The 27,995-nt window shown below is 42.5% G+C and overlaps 1 protein-coding gene across 1 annotated transcript in view; it reads left to right on the forward strand.

Moving 5' to 3' along the window:
- Positions 1–27,995, forward strand: part of sox6 (SRY-box transcription factor 6) — a 137,629-nt gene that overhangs the window by 100,790 nt on the left and 8,844 nt on the right. The window contains exons 11-14 of the mRNA XM_073464063.1: positions 8,076–8,225; positions 10,468–10,645; positions 10,795–10,982; positions 21,572–21,677. Coding sequence (XP_073320164.1) covers positions 8,076–8,225; positions 10,468–10,645; positions 10,795–10,982; positions 21,572–21,677 — 622 coding nt within the window. The remainder of the gene's footprint in view (positions 1–8,075; positions 8,226–10,467; positions 10,646–10,794; positions 10,983–21,571; positions 21,678–27,995) is intronic.

The raw sequence follows: 27,995 nt of genomic DNA on the forward strand, positions 1-27,995 counted from the left end.
ACTTTGGTTGCCTTAATCACCTGCCAGTGAATTTATCAGAAGACAATTGAGTGTGTAAGCAAAGAATATTCTTCCAATTGCTTTTATCTAGTTGAGCCACTGTAATATTTTCTTTTATCTCGGTGAGGAAAACAAATAAGAATGTGTAGTAAAAGCAAACTCATGGTATGAGGTTCTGAGCCACAGAAAATGTTGGGATAGGCTCCAAGCCCTACAGGCTCCTCCAGGACTTTTCTCACACGGCATTTAAAAAAGCTGAACCCAGGTCAGGGCTTAACCTGAGGCCATAATGTTTAATAAAGATAATTATCTGCGTTCTTTCCTTCAAGCTGTTACTATTATGAATACAACTCTCATCAGCACCTCTCTCAGCGTGTGCATGATCTTTGTTTCCAAGGTGGTGATAATGACTTCTTCGTTAACTTTGTGCTGACTGAATAACAACCATGTCTGTTCAGCTGCAGTGCTGCTTGTTGCTTCTCTAATTATCAGTATTTGCAACGACTGTTCTTTGGAAACAAAAAAAGGAAATCACGGTTTAAAAAGCATATCTTGGAACATAGGGTTAAGTGGCCACCGCTGCTTAGTCAACAACAGATAAAAGCTTCCAAAAGCTGCAACATGTGTCTCTCAACGGCAGAAAGCAGTACGTCAAGATTAAACAATGGGAGCTCAAGACTGAAGGGGGGAACTCTTTGCACACTGATGTATGTGGCATTTGTCCCTCTGAGGCTACCACTGTCAGTGTTAACGAGCCTCGGCAAGTCCTAACAATGCATGCAGCTGGCTCCCAAGAGCTGTGCGTCATTATGCGTCCATGAGAAAAGCTATTAGGAGCATGTAAGGTGTTAAATGAGTCCGCTCATGTTTGAAGAAGAAAAGATGGAGGTAGCGTGAGCGAATATCTTTCTGGGGTGCACTTAAGTCGCTTAGTTTGCGGATCACGAAGAAGTCCATTCGAAAAGAGTGGTAGTTCAGACAGGCATGCTGAGTTTATTTATAGTGGTGTATGAGGTCAGATGAGACAGTCATATATCTGAAAGTTGGGGTGAGGAGGGGAGACGAGTCTGGAGTGATTAATTCTGATTATGTATCTAACCCTGGGAATGGGCAAAAACAGTGCCTCCAAGACCATGACTTGGCTGACCTTTACAGAACACAGTAAACAAAAAGAGGTGCATTTTCCATTAATTGAAGTCTGTCAGCCTGTCACATATTCCGCCTGCTGGCTGCTATTTACCCTGCATAGAGACTCCCCTTAAAACAGCAAGGCAAGTCAAACATGCCCTTTTCTACATAGCTGGGATCAACAAACCATGTGACTGCCGCCACTTCCTCTACAAAGCACTGGGAGCCGGCTATGATTAAAAACATCATATCAAGCCAGACATGGAATTAAGTTGGAGTAGTCTCCTCCCTTTTAGAGCAATAATAGCACCAGCAGGCTCCATCGTCTTTAAAATTAAACTATTGAAAAGTATACTCCAATATGTGTGTGTGTGTGTGTGTGTGTTGGAAAGAAAGAGCTCTTGAGTATGAAAGGATAAAAAAATCCCATAAACAATAATAAAAAAAAAAAAACAACACAATAATGGGTTATTCAATTTCACAAAAACATAATGTGTAACATTTTTCTGCATTTAATCTGTCTAAAAATGTGGTCACTTGTCGCTTTATCTTCTGGGAAAACATCAGGGAGAAATTGAGCAAAAGTGACTAAATGTAACATAAATAAAACTTTAATACATAGAGCCACGTCAGATGGAATTTCATCAGCAAAAGTGGTTCTTTAACAGTGTAGACGGCAATTCCCGTGATCCAACGCTACTTCACGATGGTCATCACAACTACTTTTGTTGTTTTCATTCTTTTAATTGAATGACCCGTAGCAGCAGAAACTACATACTGTGCATTTAAATATATAAATGCAAAATAAGGAGACACTTTGCCTGGTTATTAGTGTGGTGAAGTACCTGTGGCTTCCCTCCAGTTGCAGCTTCTTTGAAATGAACACATTATGTCCACTGTTATAACAATGCAACTTGTAATTTATTTGAAAAAAAGAAAAAAATGAAGAAAGTAATAAAAATAATAAATAAAAACGGTGATTTAGAGCTCCCCTGCAAATATTACTTATTTCTTATCATATTAATGAGTTAATTCTTCATGCATCATCAAGCACAATACTCCCCTAACCCATTACTCTGTCCTTACCTTTTCTAGTTTCACCCTTAAGCTCATTCTTCATCTTCCTCACACACGCAAACATATATAAAATCCCACACACACATGGCTGAATAGGCTGCCCCCACAATTAAAATATCTCTTCCTGTCAGCTGCATGGTAAGGTATAATTTCCCCCAATTCACTCACTTAAGATTGTGCGATATATGAACCTTAAAAATTATCTTATTGGAAGAATTAATTCCCACAATGCTGCAGAGGTAATGTGATCAGCCATCCAGTCAGCGAGGCAAGCCGCTCCGTCACTCTTAATGTTTGCCACGCACCCTCTTCACATTCTCCTCTGTCATAACAGTCTGGGATCCCCCTCACCCTCATTCCCCGCCCTTTCTCTCCAAGAGAAGAAAACCCACCAAGGTAACAAAGGCTTAAAGCTGATGGATGTAAATGAATCCTCCAGGATGCGTTTGAGTGTTGGAGACTGTAATTTGCTTGTCAATACAGGGTGGTAGCATCACTCTGGCGGCTGGCAGTCTGCAAGTGGCTGTCACCAGCCATTGCTGTACCACAGGGCAATTTCACTCAATGTTTTCCTGACAGATTGGCTCTCGTCCTCAACTCGCAGGAGGGGAGGCGGGTAAACTATCCCAGCGCGACATGCCCCTCTTCATTAGTGCCCACACAGGGCCGGGATGAGCCCAGCACCAGCAGGAAACAATGGCTCCATCCCTGCCTGTCCTTCCCTGATTACAACTGACACCTCTCAGCGAACAGAGGAAATTGTGCTCAGATTGTACCCCAATCTGACCGGACACCTACTACATTCAATTGAGCGAAGAGACAAGAAGGGAATTTCCCTAATTCCACAAAAGAATTTTCTATTTGGGACAGCACTTAATTTGCTGTTTGTACACTACCTGGCGTCAGTTACCGAGTGAAAAACAATTTACTTAAGGCCAATATGAACTTAATATATATCAACCAACCTTTATACAGAACCACTAAACAGGAGAGGGGCCTTTGAGAAAGTGCTGTTTTCTATCATTGGAAGCAGACTTTGGGGTTTCAGCCATTTCAAAGAAAACATTATTGGATAAAACGGAACATCTGGGTTCTCTGTATGCAGTATCACTGTTAGGACTACACAAACACAAACCCTTTGCTTTCACTCAGTCAGAGCTCCATTTTCTTTCTCTCGCTGTCTCTATCTCACTGTCTTGCTTAACCAATTTCCCATCCACATCTCGAACCACCTTTAAGTGTCTTAGTTTGTGTATTTCCCTTTAAATTACTCCCATTCTCTTTTTTCCCTCCTCATTCTTTCTACTTTTTCCTCCCTGAATTGTCCAGGCCCATCACATCCTCATTCTTTACAGTACCCGAACTGCTCGAGTTAAGACCTAACGCCGCAATTATCATCCGCCGCATTTGCTGTGGCACCTCTCTAGGCCCGTGATAAACCTGGGCCCCGGCCTCGCTCACGCTCCCACTGTAAATATGAAAAGCAGCCCACATGCTCAGTGACAAACCCGGACCAGATCTCAAGCAGACACATCTGAAGGAGTACTTAGAGGCTTAGACGACTGGAGTGATAAGAAAGAGTGTTACACAGTCAGGGACAAACAGGAAGAAAGTGGGAGAGCAGCAAACCGCACATTATCTTTTGTTTGGATGTAAATGCCTGTGTAGTACAGATGTGAAGAAACGGCTTCCATCATTAACAAGTGAAGCACTTTTGACTTTGAAAGAGAGAGAGAGACAGAGGAGGAGGAGGGGGAGGAAAGAGAGAACAGACATACTGTAGAGAGCAGCTGTTTCTGTGTTTATGAGCAGAGGAGCTTGGTCTTTGAAGGTAACCCAGAGCAGAGCAGCAATGCTAGCTGTGTGTGGAAGGCTGGCTAATAGGACGGCTAGGTGAGCAGCTGGATGGAGGCAGTGGTGAACAGAGGGACAGATGGACAGATAGAGTGGATAATGCAGTGAGCTGCACTGAATGGGAGGGCTGGCTCTTGGGCCCCTGGGCCTGGAGAACCCTCATACACACTCGCACAATTTGGGCGGTGTTTGTGTGTATATGTGCCAGAGAGAGAAACTGATAGAGAAGGACTTAAATATATATACTGTAGATATGAAGATGGGCGAGAGGAGGGGTTGGAGCAGAGCAGGTTGGGTGCCAGCAGATGAGACAGATGTTGGGCCATACTGGAAAGCATCGGCACAGTGCACCAGGACGCCTTCCTCCACTCCTGACATCTGGGCCTAGCCTGGGTCAGCCTGCCTGGTCGCCCTGGGCAATGAGCCTGTACAAGCCTTGTGGCAAACGGGGCTGGCGCTGCACTGCCTTTTAAATGGTGTGGTGCACTGAAGCACAGTTAATGCCCTCATATCCAGCCCAGTGCTCAGAGCCCGGGCCCGGCAGAGGTGAATGAGACATTGACAGACAGACAAACAGACATGCTTGCACACAAAGAGTGTGATTAAGAGAGTGCGGCAGTCATCAGATAATGCTCAGCTGATGGAAAATGAAGAGGATTCTAATTGGTATGAGGATTTTTTCTGTTATTAAATTTGTTTGTCTTCATTTTTTTAATCATGCAGGCCGCAGTCATAAATGTGCAATGCACCGTCATTGCTGGCAGCAAGAAATCTGACAAATATCTGCCAATGTATTTTCCAGCACATGTTGCCATGTTGTGACTCTGCCTTTTTTTTTTTTTTTTTAAAGAAAAACAAGATGCGCAATTGTTTTTCCACAGAAAGATTTTTTTCTCTTTACACTACAGGGCATACGCTAAGTGTTTGCAGAAGGAAAAAAAGCGTAGGTGGAATTTATGAGCAAATTAATGTTTTTCTCATGATGAATTATGTCGTATATTGAGCTAAAGTATCAGCTTTGTTGTTTTACTAAACAAACAGCGGCTGGCAGTCTTAATTGCACATCATACTTCTGCGATGTCTAACATCATCAGCAGAGTGTGTAATCTCGGTTTAATGTCGCAGGCAGAAAGTGAACCTCCCCGTTTAACCTCTGCTGCCTCCAGAGGGCTTGTTTTTAATTACCAGAGGCTAACAGGCTGACCTTGGGCATGCTGCACTCACTTTGAATCCATGCTTGCTGAGATCTGCTCCGCTCTACTGGGAAACCAGGAATGATGGGGTCAGAAGGAAGACCTTAGATTATAGAATATTTCAAAGTACTAAGGACACACTAAAAACTAACATGCTGTATGGTGATATTAGCAAGTTATATAGCACACAATGGAAAATGGCCTTCAAGATAAGAGAAAACATACACATATTTCTCTTTTGCCACCCACAGTGCAATTCCTTTAACTATTAAGTAAATTTTCTTATTTTCTAACATCATTCAAGCTGGTATGGAAGAATTATATATGTCCTAGTATATGTATATTCTTCTTTCATCATATTAAGCAAAAATAACTAGTGGAAATGGTATAGAGGAGAAAGAAGGAAGAGAAAACGACAACAGAAGGGTCCTGAGCTCCACTCACCGACTCATCCAATACCCTAGAATTGGAGCACTGACCTTCAACGCGACCCTTAATACCTTGAACTTTTTGCTGCCCCCACCTGGCAAGTAGATACGAAGAAGGGGGCTATAGATATGAGAGAGCAGATGTCCTCTGGTCAGGGAAACCAGCCTTGGCAGGATGCGTCATACGTCAGGTGTCAAACAATCACTTTGGAATAAGTTGTAAATTAACTGTCTTACTATAATGCGAAGGTAAAAGCCTTCAGACTAAATACATTGAACACTGAGGTTTCACTGTCTGTCCTTGAGCATTTGATGGAGGGTTAGCGCACCTTTCATCTGTCTTTCCCTGATTGTATTTATCGTTCTTTGGCTCTTGCCAGGCAAAGAACTTCTCACCCCATGACACTGACCTGCTAATCAGTGCTGAAAAGGGACACCCTGGCTGGGTCTAATTTGCGGCAAGGTCTAATTGTACTGTTTTTCCGGGACAATAAAATTCTTCTCACTCAAGGTCAGGGACATGCCTGACGACAGGCCTGTTAGCAAACATCTGTCCGACAGACTCAGCTTCCGCTCCCCGACTAAGACTTGTGTATAGCCTGGAGTGACAGACAGTGAATGGAGACTCGCGCTCTCTGTTTTTCTCTGACACTGTTTTACTCTCTCTCCTTCTAACCCCCGTCACACACAGACACACAGAGTGCCTTTACCACTGACATTAACTAAGTCTAGCTCAGATGAGAAGAAAATAGAGTCGGTCCCACTCCTGTGTCCATTCCTGTCGGAGACAAAAGGCTGTTTGTGAGGGAGGTGGGGGCAGTGCTATCATTGTGGGAACATAATCAGTCTGTCATTTCCGCTGCCCATGTGCTGTTGTTATCCCCAGGTCCCCTGGAAGAATGGACCTTTTGTACTGCCGCTTATGTGGCAGCGATAAAGTTTCTTACAGGAGCACATATGTGTTTATATCTGGAGATATGTGCATGGACATAAAGTGCTTTGTTTAGCTTTGGTCTGCATTTACACCGCCGAAGGTGAGGCCAGCGGGCAGGGTCGCTTTTTCCCCCAATCCACACAAACGCAGTCTGTATGTGTACCATTTGAACCAGGAAATGAGACAGGGTTTGCTGATTGGCCAGGGGAAGAGAAATTAGATTCTCCCTGACAGCACCATCTGACTAAATAACACAACAAACTATAAGGTTTGCCTGGTCTGAGGACAAGCAGGCCAGTGGGGGAGTTAAGGGGTGCTATCTGTCTGATGAAGTGAGGTCTACGGCTACATGAAGTAACACTATTTCTCACACAGTAGCTCTATTTGACAGACCCCTGCCATTTGCAGCAGGAAACAAAAGCCAATTTCATCACTTACCTGGTGGCCAATCAATACAGATGGACAGAAAAAGAAGGGAAGAAGAAGAAGGGAGTGCTGCCTCTGTAGGCACAGAAAAAAAACAGCACAAAACAATCACCAAATTAAAAATGTCTGGTATAATTTGCTTCAGTTTTTTAATGATTTAAAAAATAGGCACACAACTTAATGTCAAGACATTAAATTGTAACCTAATCCAGGATAAAGGATGAATTACTATGTCAGAAATCTGATCCAACAGACAATTAACAGCCTGTGGCTCACCAGATTTTTTAAAAAATATTTCCAAACCTTCATATCAACGTCTTTAACCACCTTTTTTAGTATATGCCACATAATCAGCCCAGTGGTGGAAATGTAAATTGAGCTTTCTGAGTTCAACCCTGTCACAGGCGCACTGTTATTGAGTGCCTCGCCAGTCATCTGAACCACCCTCTTGTGTGGTAATGTCACCGACTGTTGGACATCTTCCTGATTTAACGCCAAGGAAAATAACGGTGATTACATCAGTGTTCTTTGTGCAGGTTTCTAAGCCTTAATAATGCTTGTGTTTAACATATTCTGTGATGGCAATCCAACTGAGGTTGGGTTTCTAACATTGTGGAAATGGACAGTCTCACATGGCTGCGTGGAGACAAATCACAGGCCAGAAACTTCAATTGGAGGCTGTGTAGATTTAGAGAAATGGGAGATCTTTGCTAACACACTTGCATCCAGTCTGCAAACTTTTCTCTGTGATGAGTGGAAAATAGGGGCTCCAAGTATTTTGAATGAAAGCCATCTCTGTGTGGTTTTTAAGACTGCTGTCTCTCTATGGGTTCAGCCTTTGAAATACAGTTAAGACCTTTGATGGAGGTTCTCTGCCAGCCTCATGGAAAGAGAGGAAAGACGTAAAAGAGAGAGAGAGGGGGAGATGAAGGCAGACACAGGAGCAGCGAGAGAGGAAAAGGCAGAATATAAAACTTTGAATGTTTGCTGGATTTGGATGTTAACGCCTTGTGGGTTTCTCCACCTCCCCTACAGCAACTGTATGCCGCCCAGCTTGCCAGCATGCAGGTCTCTCCTGGAGCCAAGATGCCTCCACTCCCCCAGCCCCTCAATACCAGTGGGCCCATCTCTCCCTCATCACTGAAGAATGACAAGAGTTCATCCAGCCCCATCACTCAAGTCAAGGTACAACCCTTAACTCCTTCAACCTGCCCACCCACCAGCCTGGGCCTTGAGTGGTACTTGACCTAAACTAGCAGAGTTGGTGTTGTCTGAATAAAAATGCATCTACACTGTTCACCGCTTCACTGTTACAGCCGGCCGGTGCTGAGCACTGCCTCTAACAGGCCATCAATCTGTGGGGCTTTAACAAGGCCCTCTCTCTCTTAACCAGAACTCTGTGGACATGGTTGCTATGGCTATGGCTGCTCCAAGCCAGTAATTTGTGGAACACATGGTTTCTAATTTTTTTTTTTTTCACAATGAAAAGTTTTGTTCTTCTTTTTTTGTAACTGAAATGGAATAAAAACCATTACAACAGCGCTATACAAATGCTGACAAAAGTGAAGCAAAAAGCAAGATTGACAACTTCTCTTTTCTTGCCTTGTAAACAAACCAAATGCAGGATTTGTATTTTCTGCTGCTGTATGGCACGACTTCACTAGACCTCCATGCTGAGGAAAGGCCACATACATCATCCCCACTCACTAAGGCCATAATCAGAAACATATGCCCATTTGGAGTAGTTTAGCTTAATATCACAATGGAGAAAGACCATAAATCATGTCTTGAAATGGTAGGAAGCCACTCTGGCTTTCTCTTCTTCCACACACACACACACGCACACACACACACACACTAAGACACACTCACAATCCTTCAGGTCTCCTGCCTCCTGGGATTTCCATTGAAAGATGGCCATTTAACTGACTCAACACTGTCATTTCACCACTTTAATACAATTCGCTATCAGATAAGATGGATGCCAGTTGGGCCAATATTAATACAACACTAATTCTAGTCATAATATTGCCAAATATCACAAAATTAAGGACTTTCAGTGAAATGAATCATACATAAATGGAAAGCAAACACATCCTGGCATCCTCCCATCTGTACTCTCAGTCCAATGGAATCAGATTGCCTTTAGTTTTGTTTGTCTGCTTTCAGCTTCACTGCATGACAAACTGTTATTGGCACAGCAATAACAAGGCCTCGGGGCAGTGTATGCTTGAGCCATATGTTTGGACAAGGAGACACTTGGGCTTTGAAAAAGACTGTTAACGACAGAATGCCCTAATCTGATTTAAGAGATTGTGCGGCTTGTACTGTGCGAAGGAATGCAAATGTTTGTTGATATTTAAGGTGATCAAATACATAATTATGGATTGATTTCAGATTATATTGTAATTTATTTTAATGTGATATTTTACATTTATTTTAATATTAGGAAAAAATAGAAAAGGTTAAATCTATTTATTTTTATTTTTTTAACACGATTATAGCACAACTTTGCACGGATTGATGATCGTAACTCACACAGGTTACTTAAGGTTACTTTGGTTTTGTTCTCTCTTCACAATTTTGAGCAAAGGAGCAAGCTCTAAAATACCTGTCTGCAGGTACCCACAGATAAAATAATATTTGGTCCATGTAGACAAGCTGCTGACGGTGGCACCTTGTAAACTAGCGATCTTAATCTCACATCCGTAACTGCTCCAAAAGCTGCAACCAGCTCAGCAAACAGAGCACGAAACACAAGCATCCTCTTCTGACCTCAATCTCAGAATCACACTATTTATGCTTTTTTCAAATGACATCATATTTTTTTAGGAATAGGCATATCAAAGTATATGATAAAAACCAAGTATGCACAAATGAGGAATGAAATTAGAAAACAAGTTAATGAAGTAGATAATGTAAGTCGACATCTGATGAATGGAACAGCTGTCTTTGATCATTGGCACCGCCGTTATCTGGTCATTATTTATTCTTCGAACCCAGAGTGCAGACACAGAGAGCAGGGAGGAGGAGGAGAAGGAGAGGGAGAACAGATGAAGATGTACAGAGAGACAGAATCTGCTTTAATTAGTGTGAACAAAGGCGCCGGGCAACTGTGAGGAAGATCACAGTGGCACAGCACTGAAAAGGAGAGGAGAGGAGAGGAGAGGAGAGGAGAGGAGAGGAGAGGAGAGGAGAGGAGAGGAGAGGAGAGGAGAGGAGAGGAGAGGAGAAAAAGCACAGAGAGGGAAGAACCAGGGAGGAGGTGTGGGTCAAGACTGGGATCCTATAATTAACCAGGAACAGAGGAGAACTGTGCTGTCTGGGAATCCTGAGCTCCCCCTGAAATGGAGGCAGCAAGGAAGGGGGGGGGGGGGGCACCTATTCACATCTGTTTCCTCTCACACTCCTCTCTCTTCTGCCGTAGGAGGAGGGAACACAGCCGCTCAACCTGTCTGCTCGGCCAAAGACGACAGATATGATCAAATCCCCCACATCCCCAACACAAAACCTGTTCCTCGGCAGTAAAAGCAGCCCCAACAGCCTCATCAGCAAGGGTGGTATCCCCAGCCCACTCGGAGGACTGGGTCGTGGCTCATCTCTGGGTAAGGGAGACCACATTGAATGTTTTAGTATTTAAAGTCTCAGAAATAAATGTCACTGTTGGGATGTTGTGTGAAGCTGTTTCGCTTTTATGGCAGTGTGTAGTCCAGCAGACTAATCTTGCTGTCCAAACTCCGCTATGTGTGTCCAGATATTCTGTCCAGCCTAAACTCTACCGCGTTGTTCGGGGACCAGGACACGGTGATGAAGGCCATCCAGGAGGCTCGGAAAATGAGGGAGCAGATCCAGAGGGAACAACTGCAACATCACCAGCAGGGCATGGAGGCGAAGCTGTCCGCCCTCAGCTCAGTGGGCCTCAACAACTGCAGAGTTGACAAGGTTAGGACTACTATCATATCGTCTGTCTCCGTTTTATCCCTGATTCAGATCTTCTCCATTGCAAGCTTTTTCCATAAAACAAGTTGTCGACCACAAAGAGTGTTCAACTCAAGCAGTGGAGGAAAGAAACTAGAAAGAAAGAAAGTAGAACATTTTGATGTAGCAGTAATTCTTAAGGCTAATATTTTTCTTTAATCCATGTCCAGGGTGGTCGTATTGATAAGTGCTGGCATAGTGCAGCGTGTACATGTGTGTTTACTCAAATTAGTCCAAATGTGTTTATGTGTGCGTGTTTAGAGGGCTCGCTCTCGTTGATGTTGGTGTGAGGGCCGTGACAGGCCATGGCGGTGCCCGGTGTGGGTTAAGAAGGCTCTGAAGTCTCTGCCCAATTAAAGCAGACTTGCAGCCCTCTCCGTCCCCTGACATGGGATGGGGGCTGCTTTGTACCAGGAGCACACACTCCCAGGGATTCCCTTTAAAAATATCTTCAATCGATGAGTCAATCAAGGAGAGAAAAAAGCTGTCCTCCGCTCTTCAGCTTGATGCCATGTTGCCAGTTGGCTGTGAGGAGCAGGCAGGAACTGGGAGCGATGCTCATTAATATTTCAGCACCTGACACTTTCAACCAACAGCCTCAACTAGGTCAATGTATATGTAAAAAAGTCAATGAATATCTATTTTGATTTCCCTCTAATTTGGTGTTTGGAAGAGATCACTGTCTATGCAGGTGGCAATCAACTATGCTCTTACTGAAGTGAAGCAAATAAATTAGTGCTGCCCTCAGAGAGGACGGAGACAGAACCTCCCCTTCACTTAGCCCCCGCACAAAAACATCTTTACAACAATTAATCAATCAATCAATCAATCCATAATGTTACTTTTGTGAGGAAAAAAATGTACCATGAAAACAGGCACTTGATCTTGCAGAATTGTAAGTTTTTCTTGCCGTTTTTGGGTTTCTTTGTTTAGTCACTACATGGTATGCAAACACCCTTTTTCAGTCTTAGTCACAAGAGCTGATCCAGCTGCCTCCCTACCTCCCACCTAAGGTGAGCCTGTGGTCAACCGAGCAGCCGAATGTGCCATGACATGAAAGCTGTAACTGAACAATGCCTGTAAGGAGCCATTTTCAAGAGTTAGCACACACCTACAGCTACATTGTCCTTAGCAGCTAGAGCTTAACGCCTTTTTCCTCCTCCCTGCTTAGTCTTTGTCGGGTTTAGTTTTGTTTCCTCCAAATTTTTGGACAAAACTATTTGAAAGCAATCATGTCAGAGGAGGAGAATGCCTTTCTTTTGTGTTGGGATGTTCTGCTTGAAGTAGTCAGTCACTCCTCACCTGTAATCTACCTTTTGTCTGTGATTGCCATCTGAGGAGAGAGTGTGGTTTTAAGAAAGCAAAGAGAAACAGAAAGAAAGAGAGAGAACGAGAGAATGTGAGTGTGTACAGGGTAAGTGCATGTGACTTGATATGAAGGCCATAAATTGAAATACTGTTTAAGAACTGAATACAATTAGGGTTGGGCAATTTATCGATATTATATCGTTATCGTAGTACGAGACTATATATCTTGTTAGATTTCGTATATCGTGATACAGCATAAGTGTTGTCTTTTCCTGGTTTTAAAGGCTGCATTACAGTAAAGTGATGTCATTTTCTGAACCTATCAGACTGTTCTACTTGTTCTAACACTTGCCTTTACCCACTCTATCCCGACAATATCATAGTCAAAAATATTCCAATATTTGATTCTGTTGCCCAGTCTGAGCATTTTTGCAGCGCTTTTTAAAAATATCAAGATATACGTCAAATCATGTATCGCAGTATAGCCTAAAAATATAAAATATTATTTTAAGGCCATTTCACCCCAGCCCTAAATACAATAATAGGATCATATTGACAACACAAAAATGAATCAAAGATTGCATTTGAAGTCATTTAATTAATAAGCACATGCCTTTTGTGTGTGTTTCCTACTAAGACCCACTAATATCAACAATTGAAAGCATCCCCTCAGGTAATACGCTTCTGTTTTCATTACAACATCATTTATTGCCTTGCTGAATGACACCTTAACCGAGCTCAGGCTTGACTCTCTGCCTCGTGCAAATCACAGTGAGATATCGTCACCTCTTAGTTTCCGTGACACTGGCCCTATTAGGATGGTGTGAAATGAGAGGCACGCTTTATCAAGTCAGCTAAAAGAATCGCCCCATCATCTTCATCCTTCGGCGGCAATAAAGAACAGTGGGCTGTAATTCAGCGGTGAAAATGAGAGGGAAGGAGAGAGAGCCTTTTGCTGATACAAGCCAACGAACTAGAAAGGTTTGAACGCCCCAGATAAAAGCTTTCACTTTGGTCAGTTTCAGAATATTAATATTTCACCAAAGCGCCTCACCTGACATAAATACGGTGTGGTCTTTAATAGCCCCCTCCCCCCCGCCCAGTCTCTTGTTTGGAAGTTTATCATAGTGAGAGCTTACATGAAGAAGATTCTGGAAAGGTAACATAAATGGGATTAAGGAGAGGTTAAGATCATCCAGTGTGGCTGTTAGAGGGGGATATTAAATATTGATTTATCCCACTGTAATGACCGGGCAGAGGAGTGGGTCTAAGTGCTTCTTACAGATGGATCAATTCATCTTTTCATACAAAGTGTGTCTGAACAGTACAATGCATTCCTTCCCAACCTTTATCACTATGACTCTCTATCTCTTGTTCTCTCTCTCTCTCTCTCCCTCCCTGGCCACTGACCTAGGAGAACATGGTGTAGACCACACTCTCTGTACTGTAAACAAGCCTTTAACCTGAGGACACGTAAAATATTCATGCTTTACAGGAGCAGATTTTCTTACTTGTCTTTTTATTTGTCTGTTTTTACTATATCCCATCAGTACAATAAAACCTTTTACAACCCCTCTGCAATTTACCTTTTTGAAATATTTATCTAAAGGTATTATTGTCTGCAGAGGGCAATTACTTTGTTCCATTATTTACTATCTCCTCCTCGTGCAGTGGAAGCTTTTACCTAGAATGTGCCTACAGTCAAATACAGTACATCTGAATCCATTTGTAACCATTCGAATTGTTTCCTTCTATTATGCACTGCAGCTATATCTGGAGGGGCTGTTTTTCAGGGTCATGGGTGAATAAATATCAAGTATCTGTGTCTGAATGTTTCCATTCAGATGGTGCAAGCAGAGATTCAGTCTTCTTGTCATCAACATTTATGGCCCACTGGAACATACGGCCAGTAGATCAGAGATGTAGTATTTTATAATACTTTAAATAATCATATTAACATATACTTTTCTGGGGAAACCTAAAAAATGTAATGTATTAATATGAATTGCTCAGAACACAAAAAAATATATATTTGTGTAAATTAACAAAATAGATGGCAAAATGTAACTGTTGTAACAACAACGTAACAACTAATGTAACTAATACAAGTTTTACTGTAAGTGTAACCAGCCAACAAAAAGATTAGTTATTTGGTCTATAAAATGCAGGAAAGGAGTGAAAAATGACGATCAATGTTTTCCAAAGCTCAAGATGACGTCCTCAAGTGATTTGTTTTGTTCACCAGCCAAAGATATTTAGTCTGCTATCATAAAAAAGTAAAGAAATTAGAAAATATTTACATTTAAGATGCTGGAATCAGAGAATTTTTTCTTTTATTTTTTAAAAATTACTCAAACTGATTAATCGATGACTGAAATACCTGCTGATTAATTTAATAGCTGGCAACTAATTGATTATTTCAATAATCGTTGTAGCTTTACTGGTCTGTATGCTGTAAATTGGCTGTAAATGAGCACCTTAATTCCTCCTACTCAGAAACTGCTGTCAAAGTGTCAGTGCTAATTACATTTTTGGCCTCAGCAAACTGTTGCCTTTGTGATGAAAAAAGTCTTCTCACTTAATATTTCTTAAGAAAAAAAGTACTCCATAGGCCAAAGAGAGAAGACGAGATCTGGTCTTCCCACATTTTGGGCTGCTGACTGATGAGTCATCTGTAGAACTGCAGGTTATTGGCCCTGTGCCACTGATGCTGAACTCTGTATAGTCAGGTATGACAGATTTCTACACTGATGCATCAATATCTCTTACTTGAGTTCTGATTGATGCTCGGGAGGTTGTGTGAGATAAAATATATTCCTCTGCTGACATGTCCCTAACTGGAATCAAAAGGTGAAAGGCCAGTGTATTAACCTATTGAACTGCCCTTTTCTGCCCCGCAACACCTCCTCTCTTCGGTATTGATGACTACAATTGTCCATTTCCCGTGTCCCAAAGCTCATCCTGTAAATATTCAAATGGAGCTTACACTGGTGCTCCACAAAATCCAGACTCCTAACCTATTGGTTATAGTGGTTATATCGGTCCCCTCTGTGTGTGTATGTGTGTGTGTGTCTGTGTGATTTTTTTTTTTTTTTGTGTGTGTGTGCATACATGTGCATGCACGTGTGTGTGTGATGCCAGGGCTCTATTCAGGCAAAGCCCTCACAAAGACTTTGAATATAATCTTGTCTGGTCTGCAGCCCTGGAAGCAATTTTCTGCTCCTTTTCGACTGCTGTCTTGGAAATTGCAAACCAAGGCGTTTTGGCTGCAATGTAAATCCTTGGCATACAAGGGTTTGCCCATCCAAATTAGATTATGCTCAGCTCCCAGACACTGGCTGTAGCCAGCAAGTGCTATTGTGAAGATTGCTTACATTAATGCTTTGTCCAATTGTTCATGTTTGCCAGAAGAATAAAAATAATGTATGACTCTGGATAATATGTGTGTGAGTGGGTGTGTGTCTACGGGCTCCTTTCCCAGGTCAGGTCTTTTGCTCTGTCTCGCCTCTTCCCCAGAAAGACATCAACACTGCATCTTGCTAGGGTCATTTGGCGGTGGTGGCTCCATTATTTTCTACAGTTGTCATTTTACATGGTGAATTTCTGGCCTGCTGCAGAAATGCTGCTGGCCCCACTAGCAAAGACCTGTGATACCGCACTCACCACAAGGCACACACAACAAAGGACAAGGAAAAGAATGGGCCACGAAGGACCATTTATAGTCTCTGGTATTGTTGCAGTAGACACACAATTGTTCCCGTGTCCAACAAGTCTTGAGGTTTTGTCCATATGTGAAAGAGTTTTTTTTGTGTAATGCTGCACTAATATCCTGCAGTTAGCATCCTGGACGGTTTGATAAGGCACTAGATTTCAGCCCAACTTAACAGTCCCTGGAGGACCCAGTGAACAGTTCTGGATCATTGAGGACTGGAAACCCGTAAAAGTACATGATGTCAACACAAATGATCTCAGCAGTGGAGTGGAGAAGAACATAACATAATAACTGAACACTGTGTCAGAAGTGTGTCCCAGCGCTGACATAGTTATGCATTATACATTCTAGCAAATCTTATTCTTATTGACGCAAAATTGCACTATTTGTAGAATGCATTAAAAATGTTCTCCAAATGTCCCAAAGTAGACACCAACATGTAAAAGAAATCCAATTCTTTAGACTAAATGCACATTTTAAATTTGGCACTAAAGGGTCAGATTTTGTGGGTTTGACTTTTTTCCCTCCAACAAAAAATAACCTATCTTGAATAATGATAGCATATCCTTTTATTAAAAGCAAACAATAAACATTAAATTGGCACAAAGCCCAGAGTAGGGTTACCTCACTTTTTTTTAAACATAGTTTAAGCTCCTTAATTTAATTAAAGGCCTTTCCTCCCTCTGTTTCAAACAAATGAGGTGATGCCCTGGCAGTACAAATGGGACTGGAATAGCTGGCCATCTCTGCTCTGTGTGATGTTGAGGACGACTACTATAGAACAGATGCCAGCCTTTTGTGGCTGCTACTGTTGATTCTGCTGCTGCCTGCATTAGCCTTAGCAAAAAGGGAGAGCTCCGGGTAAAAAGAGAGCAACAGTCTGCATGAAAGGAGCTGTGGGTTCACCGCATGGCTGGATGTACTTAACATTTAAATGGTTCAAAACTAGCAAAAACTACTGGAAAGCTGCAGACTCTATAAATAACACTGCAACTGGTTACAATAAAAATACAAAACAGATGAGGCGCTGAGCTGTGAGGCGCTGTAGCCATGTTAAAGTGCAGGCTTTGTCTCCATCAGGCTGGGGCAGATTGTTGAGGGGGTTTAGTCTGGGACCCTCGGAGAGAAGACTTCGAGGGCCACAGATGATGACTGACACTTGATACACAAAGCGTTGTATTGTGGTCATAGAGCTACTGCCTTCAACTTGCCACATACCAGGTGTGTGATATAACCAGAGCCAGTTCAGCACATTATCAAACATAAGTGGCTGTTTGGGGTCCCGCAGCTGTTAAAGTTTCCAATGATAATTGCAATCATATACTTTCCACCATGAAGGAAACGTGGTTGAGATTCTACTGATAGTTGAGAGATCTTGGAAGGTAGAGCAGTTACTGATGTCAGATTTCACAGATGGGGCTAAACATGTCATACAGTACATAAATATATGGCCAATAACTAACCAGACTATTATGTGACTTTAAGTTGGCAACTGGTAATTTTTGGAAGTAATAACGTGTCATGCCTGCCAGCTGCCTGAAAGAAACGAAGCAATTTTCTCTTCAAATAGTCGTTCTGATGTCAAAATGTTTTGGCAAGCAACCATGCCAACTTAATCTGTGATTGTATCATCTGGTTTACCTTATTCCATTTTAAACATGGAATCATTTTGTTATAAAAATCAAACAAAAAAAAGAAAAGCTAAATTTGGTTAATTGATACCAATGATAACAAACTAATAATGTATTTGATAGGGCCACACAATTAAATCAATATATTATCAAAATCGCAGTATGGTCAAGCTCTGAGAACCAGGAGAGTGATGGTGTTTACACTGCTAGCATAGGAGCTTTGGACCAGGACAGGCCGATGCTAGCTGGTTAGCTTGCTAACCTCAGTAGATAACTCTTTTGCAACCAAAAACATAAACGTCAACTGTTATCTCTTCAAGTTATGTTGATATTTTAAATACATTTTTGTACAGTCAAAAACCATCTAATGTGATGTGATAAGTAGTACATCCATTCCTTATTATGTTTAATGAAAACTTTCAAATCATTTAGCTTAAGACAGTTTTTTTTTCCTCTCTAAACTTGACCCAACAAACTGAGACAGCTCCAAAAAACAGCACGTTGATCTGCAGCACAGTCTACCTGACTCTCCTCTTTATTTTTCTTTCATCTTTATTTTAACAATCTCAGGCCATATGGCTTTGGCTATAGCCTGGAGCTATATACAAATGGGAGAGTGAAGGAGTGTTAGGATTGGCAATGTGTTGCCTAAATATAGGGCAGGAGAAGGCACAATGCACAGGGCCGTACGCCACCCGCCTCTACCAAGAATACACCCTGTGGGCAGAGCAGCAGGCCTCCGGCACATGTTCTGTGGCCGGCCAGATTAAAGCTCTCTTTACAGCATTGACAAGGGCTCTTTTGGGTTCCCTCGCCCAAGAAGTTGCACAGACTCCACTATCTCTCCCTCTTTCTACTCCTCTCTCTTCCTCAGTGACTCACAACTTCACTGGACTGGCTTGTGACTTCACAGGGAAAGCCATGTGCCGCTGAACAAAACACATCCGTTACCAAACTTTAAAGACAAAAGACTGCACGGGCAGGGCAAATGAGATTATTGTGGGTGGCAGTTTTCCACTACAGCTCAGAGTGCATCGCTATAATTTTAGTTGTGGTGATGGAGAGCTGCATGTTGAAGTCATTTGAGGGAGGGGCCGGTTGCTTGCCAGCGGTCGTGGTCAGAGCGGGAGGGGAATAATGTGTACTGTTACATCTTTTGTTTCCTGCCTCTTTATCTTTACCTCCTCACAGCTGCATGGGTTTCTGTATTCTTTGTGTCTTTGATCGCTCCCTTGTTATATTACAAACACCTTTTTCTATATCAGCCGTACACTGCCTCTCTTTTCCTGGCAGGATGGCCGGCTTCCCAAGATACTGCACGTCCTTTGCTACTTCTCTGTGTCAGAGTGATCAGTAAAAATTTAATGACACTATAAAATAATAAAAGTGCCATTAATTTATCACAGCACTTGATGCGTGGGCAGTAAAGAAGCATTAGTTCACTGAATATTTTCAAGCCTTAAAACAAAACCCCCGATGCTGTGCTGATAATTTATGGCCCTAATTTCAACTGTAATTCTAATTCGCAGATATAAATCACCAAACTTATAACCAATAAGTATATTAAGCTCAGTATATAAAATTTTATGAAAATTTGTGGTACCATATTGCTCAGATAGTCTGATATTAATTAGCACAGCTAACACAAGCAAGGGAAGGGTACTTAATGTAACTACCTCTTTATATCAAGTATGTAAAATGCTGGCTCGTGCATGTTGTCTACATGAACACAAGAAGCCCTTTTTATGTCAAATGAAGTGAAGCTACTTCCTACAACAAGAGCTTCATTCAGTGTTCGTCCCAGCTGTCTAATGTGCTGATGTTCACTAATCATATGACTTTGTGCGATGGAGAAAGAAGTTCAACACCAAGCTAGTTATTAATGAAATTCATTGATGGATGGCCCCTGTTCTCCCTCCTTCTCAACCCAACATGATGCTTAATGATCATGAGTTTATAAAAGGACTTGATTGATCAGGAGGGACCGGCGAAGCGCAGAAGAGGGACGAGATGACTACTTTATTACAGACGTACAGTACCCGTGAACGCTGTGTCTTCCTAGTGGACTTGTCCAAGTAGCATCTGAAGCTGCACCGTTGCCCATCCAGCTAATCGCACATCAGTCACTTTGTCATCGGGCTGCTAGCTTCTTTCATTAAGAGCAATAATGTGGCTGGGTGATGAATACGGCTCTGTGTGCGCGTGCGTGCCTGCTTGCTCGTGCATGTGTTGCTTAACGCGGAATGTGACACGGAGGAAGGCCCCACACTCCATCTTCTCTATACAAAGCGTCCTCTTGCCCAGCAGGGACCACCACATATGTCATAATTACAAAACACTTAAGTAAGCAAAGGGCCGTCAGATGGACAGGCTCTAATCACAGGCCATAAGCAGGTAGTGGTTAATTGTATATCAGAATCACTCAGCTGGCCATAAATAATGACTGCTCCTTCAAGTATGATGGGAAATTGCAGTGCTCTTTCTGTCTCTCTCGCAGTCCTTTCTTTTGAGGAATAGTTCTTGAATAAATAAAAGCATGAGGAAAATCAAAATGCTGTGAAAGGCCTAAAATGGACTTGAACTATCTTCATTCTTCATCTTGTCATCTTTTTTAAACCCTTCAAGTAAAATAAGGTTATACAAAAGGAAAAAAAATGTAGACACATTTCTTAAGTTAATGTTCTAAATGTTCTGTAATTACTGATGGTTGCCCACAATATTGCATATGTCAGGTAAAATTCAGCTGTAAACAATAATATATTCACTTACAATAGTTAGGTCTGCTTATTTCTTTTAGTGGAAAACAAAACTTCCCTGAGGGGGAAAAGTGAAGAAACAACAAAACGGTACAAAGAGGGGGCTAAAAGATTCATGTGTTTGTCGGTGTCGGTGTGTGTGGCAGGGGAGCTGTTAGTATTGTGTGGGGACTCTACCTGAGTGTCTGTTCAGACTGCGTGTGATAGGCATGTTTGGAAAAGAAAGAGGCAGAGGTCAGCACAGACAGTACATCTTTGGCAGATATTGAATGCTCACCCTGGGAGTAAAACAAATGCTTTTTTTCTGAATGGTGGCAACATGCCTGCTTTTAGTGTCATCCAGGCGAAACCTGGGGGGGGGGGGAGAGATTATTTGTATCATGCAGAGTCAAAGTGTCCATCTCCTAGTTGAGTCTTTAGAGAGGAAGACAGCCCTTTGCTAATGCCCTGTGTATTCACTGAGGAAGTAGGTCATTCAACAATGGAGCCAGCAGCAGTCGGCACTCTCCCCTTGCATAATACATTAAGTGTAATGTGCAGCAACTATTCAGAGGCCCCCCGAAAGCTGTTATTTTATTCTGTAAATGCACACGGACATGACATTTAATATTGTCACGGAGCGCTGAATGACAGGGTTTCATTGTGCGTCAAGTACAACATGATGCCAAGTTTAATCTGAGCACAAAGCGACATGACAAACGGGAAAACACGGTGTGTTCTCCAAAGCATGAACTCTGAATAAATGATGGGCGCTGAGCTCTGGGCGCTGTAGACTGCAAGAGAGGATGTAAGGAGAAGATTACAGAGGAAAATCTGAGCACTGCAAAGAGGGCCACGGCCCCATTGTGTGCTCAGGATCACAAAGTATCCTTCTGTAAATCTATTTACAGCACCCCTGGCCCTCACTGTCTCTCTGCCTCCTGTCATCCATTATAACAGCGGCTGAATAGAGAGATGAGAGAGGAAAAAGCTACATCTAGCTCATGTCAAAAGAGCAGCTCTTCAAAAGAACCCCCATTTATCAAAGACACTTTTTTTCTTTTCAAAATTTTAGATTCCTGATGGGGTTATTTTTACAATTCTATCACTGTAAAAACGTGTATATGTGCTTGTTCGTGTTCCTGACTGTTTATATTTCCCCTGTAGGAGAGGGCGCACTTTGAGAGCCTCGGGCACCACCTCGGCAAGCTGGGTGAGGACGGAAAGATCGGCCACAGAGTTATTGACCTCACCAGGCCTGAGGACCTAGATGGTAAGGCCATATTTGGGTTTCACTTTTTGTCTTAAACATGATTGTAACTGATCAGATTAGTTAGTTATATTGCACACAAATTTACTAAAAGCCTGTTAATGTGCCTGTTAATTCTATGTGAATAATGTTCAGTATATTAGCTGTACTCTCTAGACTTATTCTATACTTCGGAAGCAAACAGAGTTTTGATGGCTGACAAAGCCTGCTACTGCATGTGTCTCAGTGTTAGACTGTAGACTGGTTTGTAAGGGTGTGTGCAGAAACATGTGCGTGTGTGTAAGGAGATGTGGGGGTTGGGGTGAATGCCGTTTGAAATGAGCCGTGGCTCCGAGGTTTTCACAGGTAGGTGAGCGGAGGACAAGGGTGCCTGAGGACAAAGCTGGCTCTTTTCCAAGCTCGGCTCCTGTTGCTGTTGTGCTTGTTTGAGGTCCTGGGCACAGGGGTGTAAATTCGGGTTGCACCAGTGTGACAAAGCGTCATCTCCCTTTGTGGTGCTGGCTCCTACACAGGAGCAAGGAGCACCTCGGTGCGCTAATGTTTGTCCAACATAAATATTTGTGGCAGTTTCCATGGCACTTCAGAGCCAGAGCAAAGGGGAAAATGGTTCTGACTCATCTTTGATGCCTCAAAAAGTCTCAAGGCAGAAGGATAGATATTTCTCAGGACAATGTAACCCATCAACATCTTTAAATAGCATCTTAGACACATTTCCCATCAGTTTTAGTAAGTAATGCTCCGGCATAATTGGTTCACATAGACTTTTAAATATGTTTTCTTACTTCCCATAAACATTTTTGTTTACCAACTCCAAAGCAAAATTCTTTTTAATGACGTCTACTTTCACATCACACCCAATCCTGAGGATTTGAATTAGAGGTGTATTTAGTGGAGTCATTGACATGTTTCCCATGATAGCCACAGCAGCAGATCCCTTCCCCACCCGTCTGACTCTTCGGACAGATGTGCTTCCAGTGCTCATTCTCCCAGTGGGAACCTTCCCTCTGTGGCTACTGTGGAGTCAGGACCAAAACAGAGCGCACACCAGGGCAGTTGTGTCCTTTTAAGTCCTGCGCAGGGCCGAGGGAAAGGCTTGCGCCAGACGCCTCACATCAGTGTTCCCAGTGGGCTGTGGATTATGAGCAAGCAGAGGTTAGAGGAGAGGAGAGGTCCTCTTCCCAGGGGGAAACGGCTGGGAGCCGGGGCAGTACACATAACTCAAAACACACAGTTACCATTTCTTCTCCTTCACTACAAATATATCTGTCTGTCTCTTTCAGCTTCACCGAGAGGAAAACACATACGCTTGAGTGATGTGAAGCAGTAAACCACAAAGTGTTTACTCTTATGAGGACATGTTTACTTTTGAAATCCTTGTTGTGAGGATTTTCTATTCCCTGAACCAACTGAGGCTCGGCTCTCTTGCATACCTTGATATATAGAAACATACAGTATCTGTCTAGGTGTAGCTTATATGTGCTCTCTTCAATAACCTCTTTAATATTTGCTGATTCCCATGGAAAAGTCATAAAAGTGGACTGAATTTGATTGAAGTTTGGTTTTATGTGAAGCTTACATATTACAGTTGACCACATTTCAGCATATGAAGGATCTGCTTTACATTAAAATACAGGAATTTTAATTCTTCCTAAACAACAGTTTTATGTCACCAACACATAATTTTTCAACTGAACTTAAACCAGACATCTGGATGTGTTTTGAACAGCAAATCTGCCAAATCAATGCTAACAGTATACAGACATTCGTAACGTAAGTCATAAATGTAACACACACTGCCTATGCTTTGGTTGTTTCCTGAAAAGGAAAATTACTGGGTGTAGCTCCCAACCGTTACATAGGGTGTGAAAGCCCTTTGGTGTGTAGCAGCTTTCCCTCCAGAACAGAGCAGCCACATTGAGCAGACCCAGTGTACAGCGGTACTTCTGTCATCACGGCAACTCGCAGAAAGCTTTAGGTTGCTTGAGCTAATATTTACGAAGCATGCAGCAACCAAAGTCCTAACGACTTGGAAGGAAAAATGCGGCCAAGGAATGGAAATAGATAGGATTTCCTTCATTTTACAAAGCCACGAGCCACACTCACAAACCCAAATTCATTAGCTCTTTTTAAGCTCCGATGAAAACATTACCAAATACCACAAAGGGCCACAGCTGAGCCAGCCCCTTTGTTCATTCACATGTGGCAGTATGGAGTTGCTGTGTAGCTGAGGTTGTGTGTTTGTCTAAACCGCCCCCCCCCATCACTGAGGGTCCGCAGAGAACAAAGGGGTTGTTGAGAGATGTGTGGAGGCAGGAAACAGAATTAATCTAAAACGCCCAGTGTGATGATATCAACCGCAGAGTGAGAAAAGACAAGGCTTTAGCCGAGCAGCGTGTCTCTAACAGAGTCCTCGTGGAATAGGATGAGAAGAACAGTAGTGTTGCATTGTTGTTACAGATCATTGGTGATGGGTTTCTTTACATCGGTAGCTCGGAGCTGTTATGAAGTCTTATACGAGTTGATTGTTTGAAGAGGTTTTTGTTGTTGTTTTTCCTTCCGCTGTGAGGCCGTGGGAATCGAGCTCCGGCTTTTATTGCTGAGGAGATTTCTGAGAAGAAAGCTCAGATGAGGAGGCTCAGACAAAATGATTTATCAAGTCACAACAACAATAGCTGAATAGGTCAACACGGTCAAGAGAAAAAGTTTGGTAAATTCAAGTTCACCCCGTGTGGGAGAAATTTGTGTCTGCTTCTGTGTCTCCTTTTGTGTGTGCAAGGCTGGCGTTTTGTGAAAGATCAGACTCCACTTTTGGGCTAAATGCATTGAGAGGGGAACGAGAAAGCAAAAGTAAAACCATAGCCTGCATGTTGAAACAGGTTGGCTGTTTGTTCCCAAGTTCACACGTGCTCACACTCGCACTAACACACACACTCACAAGTGCTCGACAACACTCAAAACAGCCTAACCGCAGAAGAAGAAAAAAAGATTGACATGTTATAATATGGCTTATATCACTTGTAATTTGTAATGCTTTAATTAGCGCGCTATGAGGCTCAGGCTCAAACAGGGCCACTGAGCGCTGTGTCCTGTCTGTCCATACACATTAATCTAGCCTGATCCTGCTCTGAGGGAGAGGCTCTATTGTCAGCGGTAAATGCCTTCAGTCAGAGGTGTTAGATTTGATCCCAACAGGGAGGGCTTGGCAGGTTTGCGTGATTGTTGCCTGCTCACTGAGGCTCATCCTCTTGAGCGGATTCCTGGGTGACATTATGTGTCTGCCCGCAGAACAAAGATGAGTAAGGAGGAGAGAAGGGGGGGAGGGAGAGGGGACGGCCGGGGCAGTGCTACCCTCTGGCTTGGTACATGGTCGAGTCTGAGCCTGCAGCTCACAGGTGTGATCGGCTTTTGGGCCTCATTACATTCTACATTTCTCTCCCCTTTTTCCTGCTTCGTCCATTTTCGCTCTCCCTTCTCCATTTTTTATTCCCACCTCCTCCCGGCCTCCCCCATACACACACACACACACACACACACACACAATCATTCTCTCTCACTGTAATTCATGCTGCTCATCTGCAGTGTTTCCAGGAGAGACAAATTAAAAGGGGATTCTCATATCGCTCTGTCACACTTGAGCTGCGGGCCTCATGAATCACAATAAATTCTATTAAGCAGCACTCCCTCTGTTTCGCTCCCTCCCTGGTTACCACCCAGGGGGCCTGCCCCTGTCACTGCTAAACATCTGTGTTTATTTACACAATCACACACCTAACTAACTGATTCCTAAATGTCCTGCACCTCCTGGAAAAAAAATGGCTAATGCTCATTTGCAAAATGTCAGAGCAGTGTCGTGATTTTTAATAAAAAGACAGAAACAATGTTGCAGTAAATTGCGTGTTGCAGTTTCCAGGGATTTGCTTAGACTGGCTGCTAATGCGCAGGATGCCTCTGATTAAGTCATATATATTACAGGGGCTGAATAAGGGGTCAGATTTAGCTTGATACCTTTATCACGTTGTTCTTTACAAAGCCAGGGCGACAGCACCTGCCTCAATATGGGTGAAGATGATGTAACACTTGTTCATTTCAACAGCAGAGCAGACAGGCACTTTTCTATGTGCCATCATGAGAGCAAAAAACCATGCCTCATCTGGCTTCCCTCCAATGAACCAAGTCACGTGGTTGGTTTCCTGGCTAACTATGGATGTGGCACTAGCTGATGGCAGGCGGTTGTTTTGTCCCCCTCCCCGTAAGAAGCTCACCTCTGCCCATATGCATGCACACCAGTATATAAATTGCTGAATCAGTGTCAGTGATAGAGTAATGGCACGGGAGGCATCGTAAATTACAGCAAGCGATCCCGGGGCGCAGACACTGGCTGTCGTGTCTGAGTGAGCGCTGCGCTCCTGAGCTAATGAATACCTTCATCTGGCCCCGGCAGTCAGCAGATTGCCCCGCGTTGATGGATACTGTCAGCCCTCCGCCACACCACATTTCATTGCACAATAAACATGGTTGTCAAAACCAAACAAAGTGAAATCAATTCATCCTGTACAGTGAGTGCATGCTAAATGAAATTAACGTACTGTGGGGTTCGGTGGCAGCAAAGGTAGTGTATTATTTCTGAATTCATGATGGCTTTAGGGCCTCAAGCATTTCTAGGAGGCAGAGGCAAACACACAGAACAAGAGATGATACTTGGAGGATTTGAAAAACTGACACAAGACTCTTAAATATTTTGGTTTAGTATTTTGTATTACCTGTGTTTAAGAACGTACTGTATATTTATGATAATGTATTAGTAGGCTGTGTAGGCCATATTATCAAAGTGAAAGATTAGGCAAAGGTTTTTTAGATTGAGCTTTTCCTGAAAAAAAATAAATAAAATAAAAACGTAATATTTGACAGTGAATAACATAAGATTATGACAATCTAGGACTAACTTTTATGAATAGTCATAAATGAAGGTACTATATTGATTTTTATTTTTGAGATATCAAGAATGAGAGAAAGTCTAAAAGTATATGTTATAATTATTTCATATGTACTTTATTTCCATTTTTTTTTTTGTTATTTGCATATTTTTGCAGAAGACATAACCAGGATTTTCAGAGGCGACCAGGAGATGCCTTAAACAATATGATTGTGACTCTTAACTTCCATCGGCCTGAACAATATGACAATAGGAGCTGAATCCTCTGGGCAGTCACAATCTGAAAACACAATTTTTCACTGGCCTCCCAGATGAAGGCGAGCCTCTGTGGATCATAAATGTGGCTGTTTGACTGTTAAACAGGAGCTGGTGAAAATCGATTTGCGGGGCCTTTGTACTGGGAGAAACAGGTTTCCTGGTGGACCAAAAACATTCTCTCTGAGCATAAACCAAAACCAACTTCCTCCGCACCTCCATCTCTATTATACTGGAGGTGGCTGTGTGCTCCTTCAGTACATCATCTACATAGATTGCCTTTTCACTTCTTGTCTCCCATAATACTTTTGAAAAGAAGACACACTTTTCAAAAGTGAAGACACTCAAACTCTTGAGGCTGAGAATGGTGCAGCAGCATCTTCAGTGATTAGAGCAGAGCGAGGGTTTTTCTGCGGATTTGGAATTAATGTCTCTGCACAGCCCTCCGTTACTCATTAAGAGTTTGATTTTGTTTATCAACTGAAATAATAATAGAAATCAAACCCCAGGTAACGTGTGCCAAGGCTGCTAGTGGAATGGTCTAATGAGAAGGCTTCACATGTGGATGATGAAATATGCATGAGTCATCCCAAGCTTTCTTTTCCAGATTTGAGATCATTAAAGATGTATCGTAGCATATGGAAGGCTTTTTTTGTCTTATTTTTCAAGCCTTGTTTATCAACATGTTTTTGTTTGTTTAAATATTCATACTGCTTTTATTTAATTCTTTCACATCTTACATATAAAAGGAAGCAAATGCGCATGCAAACAGAAATCATTATCAGTCTGATGTACAGTTTAATACTGAGAGAAACTCTCTTATGCTGATTGTGAATGCCCTGATTGAGAAACGGCACTTTGCAGAATCGGCACAGTCTCTCATCGCAAATGTGTGCCTGGTTTGTTTGTGTGTGTGTGTGTGTGTGTGTGTGTGTGTGTGTGTGTGTGTGTGTGTGAGTGTGTGTGAGTGTGTGTGAGTGTGTGTGTGTGTGTGTGTGTGTGTGTGTGTGTGTGTACGCTCGAGAAAGAAGGAAGAAAAAAAGAGAGAAAGAGTAATGCAGAGGAATGAATTTTAGAGACTGCCTCAAGTCCCATATTTGTTATTTATGTTGGCATTCTTGCACTTTTTACAA

Source organism: Pagrus major, chromosome 4, assembly GCF_040436345.1.
Source record: "Pagrus major chromosome 4, Pma_NU_1.0".
Lineage (NCBI taxonomy): Eukaryota > Metazoa > Chordata > Actinopteri > Spariformes > Sparidae > Pagrus > Pagrus major.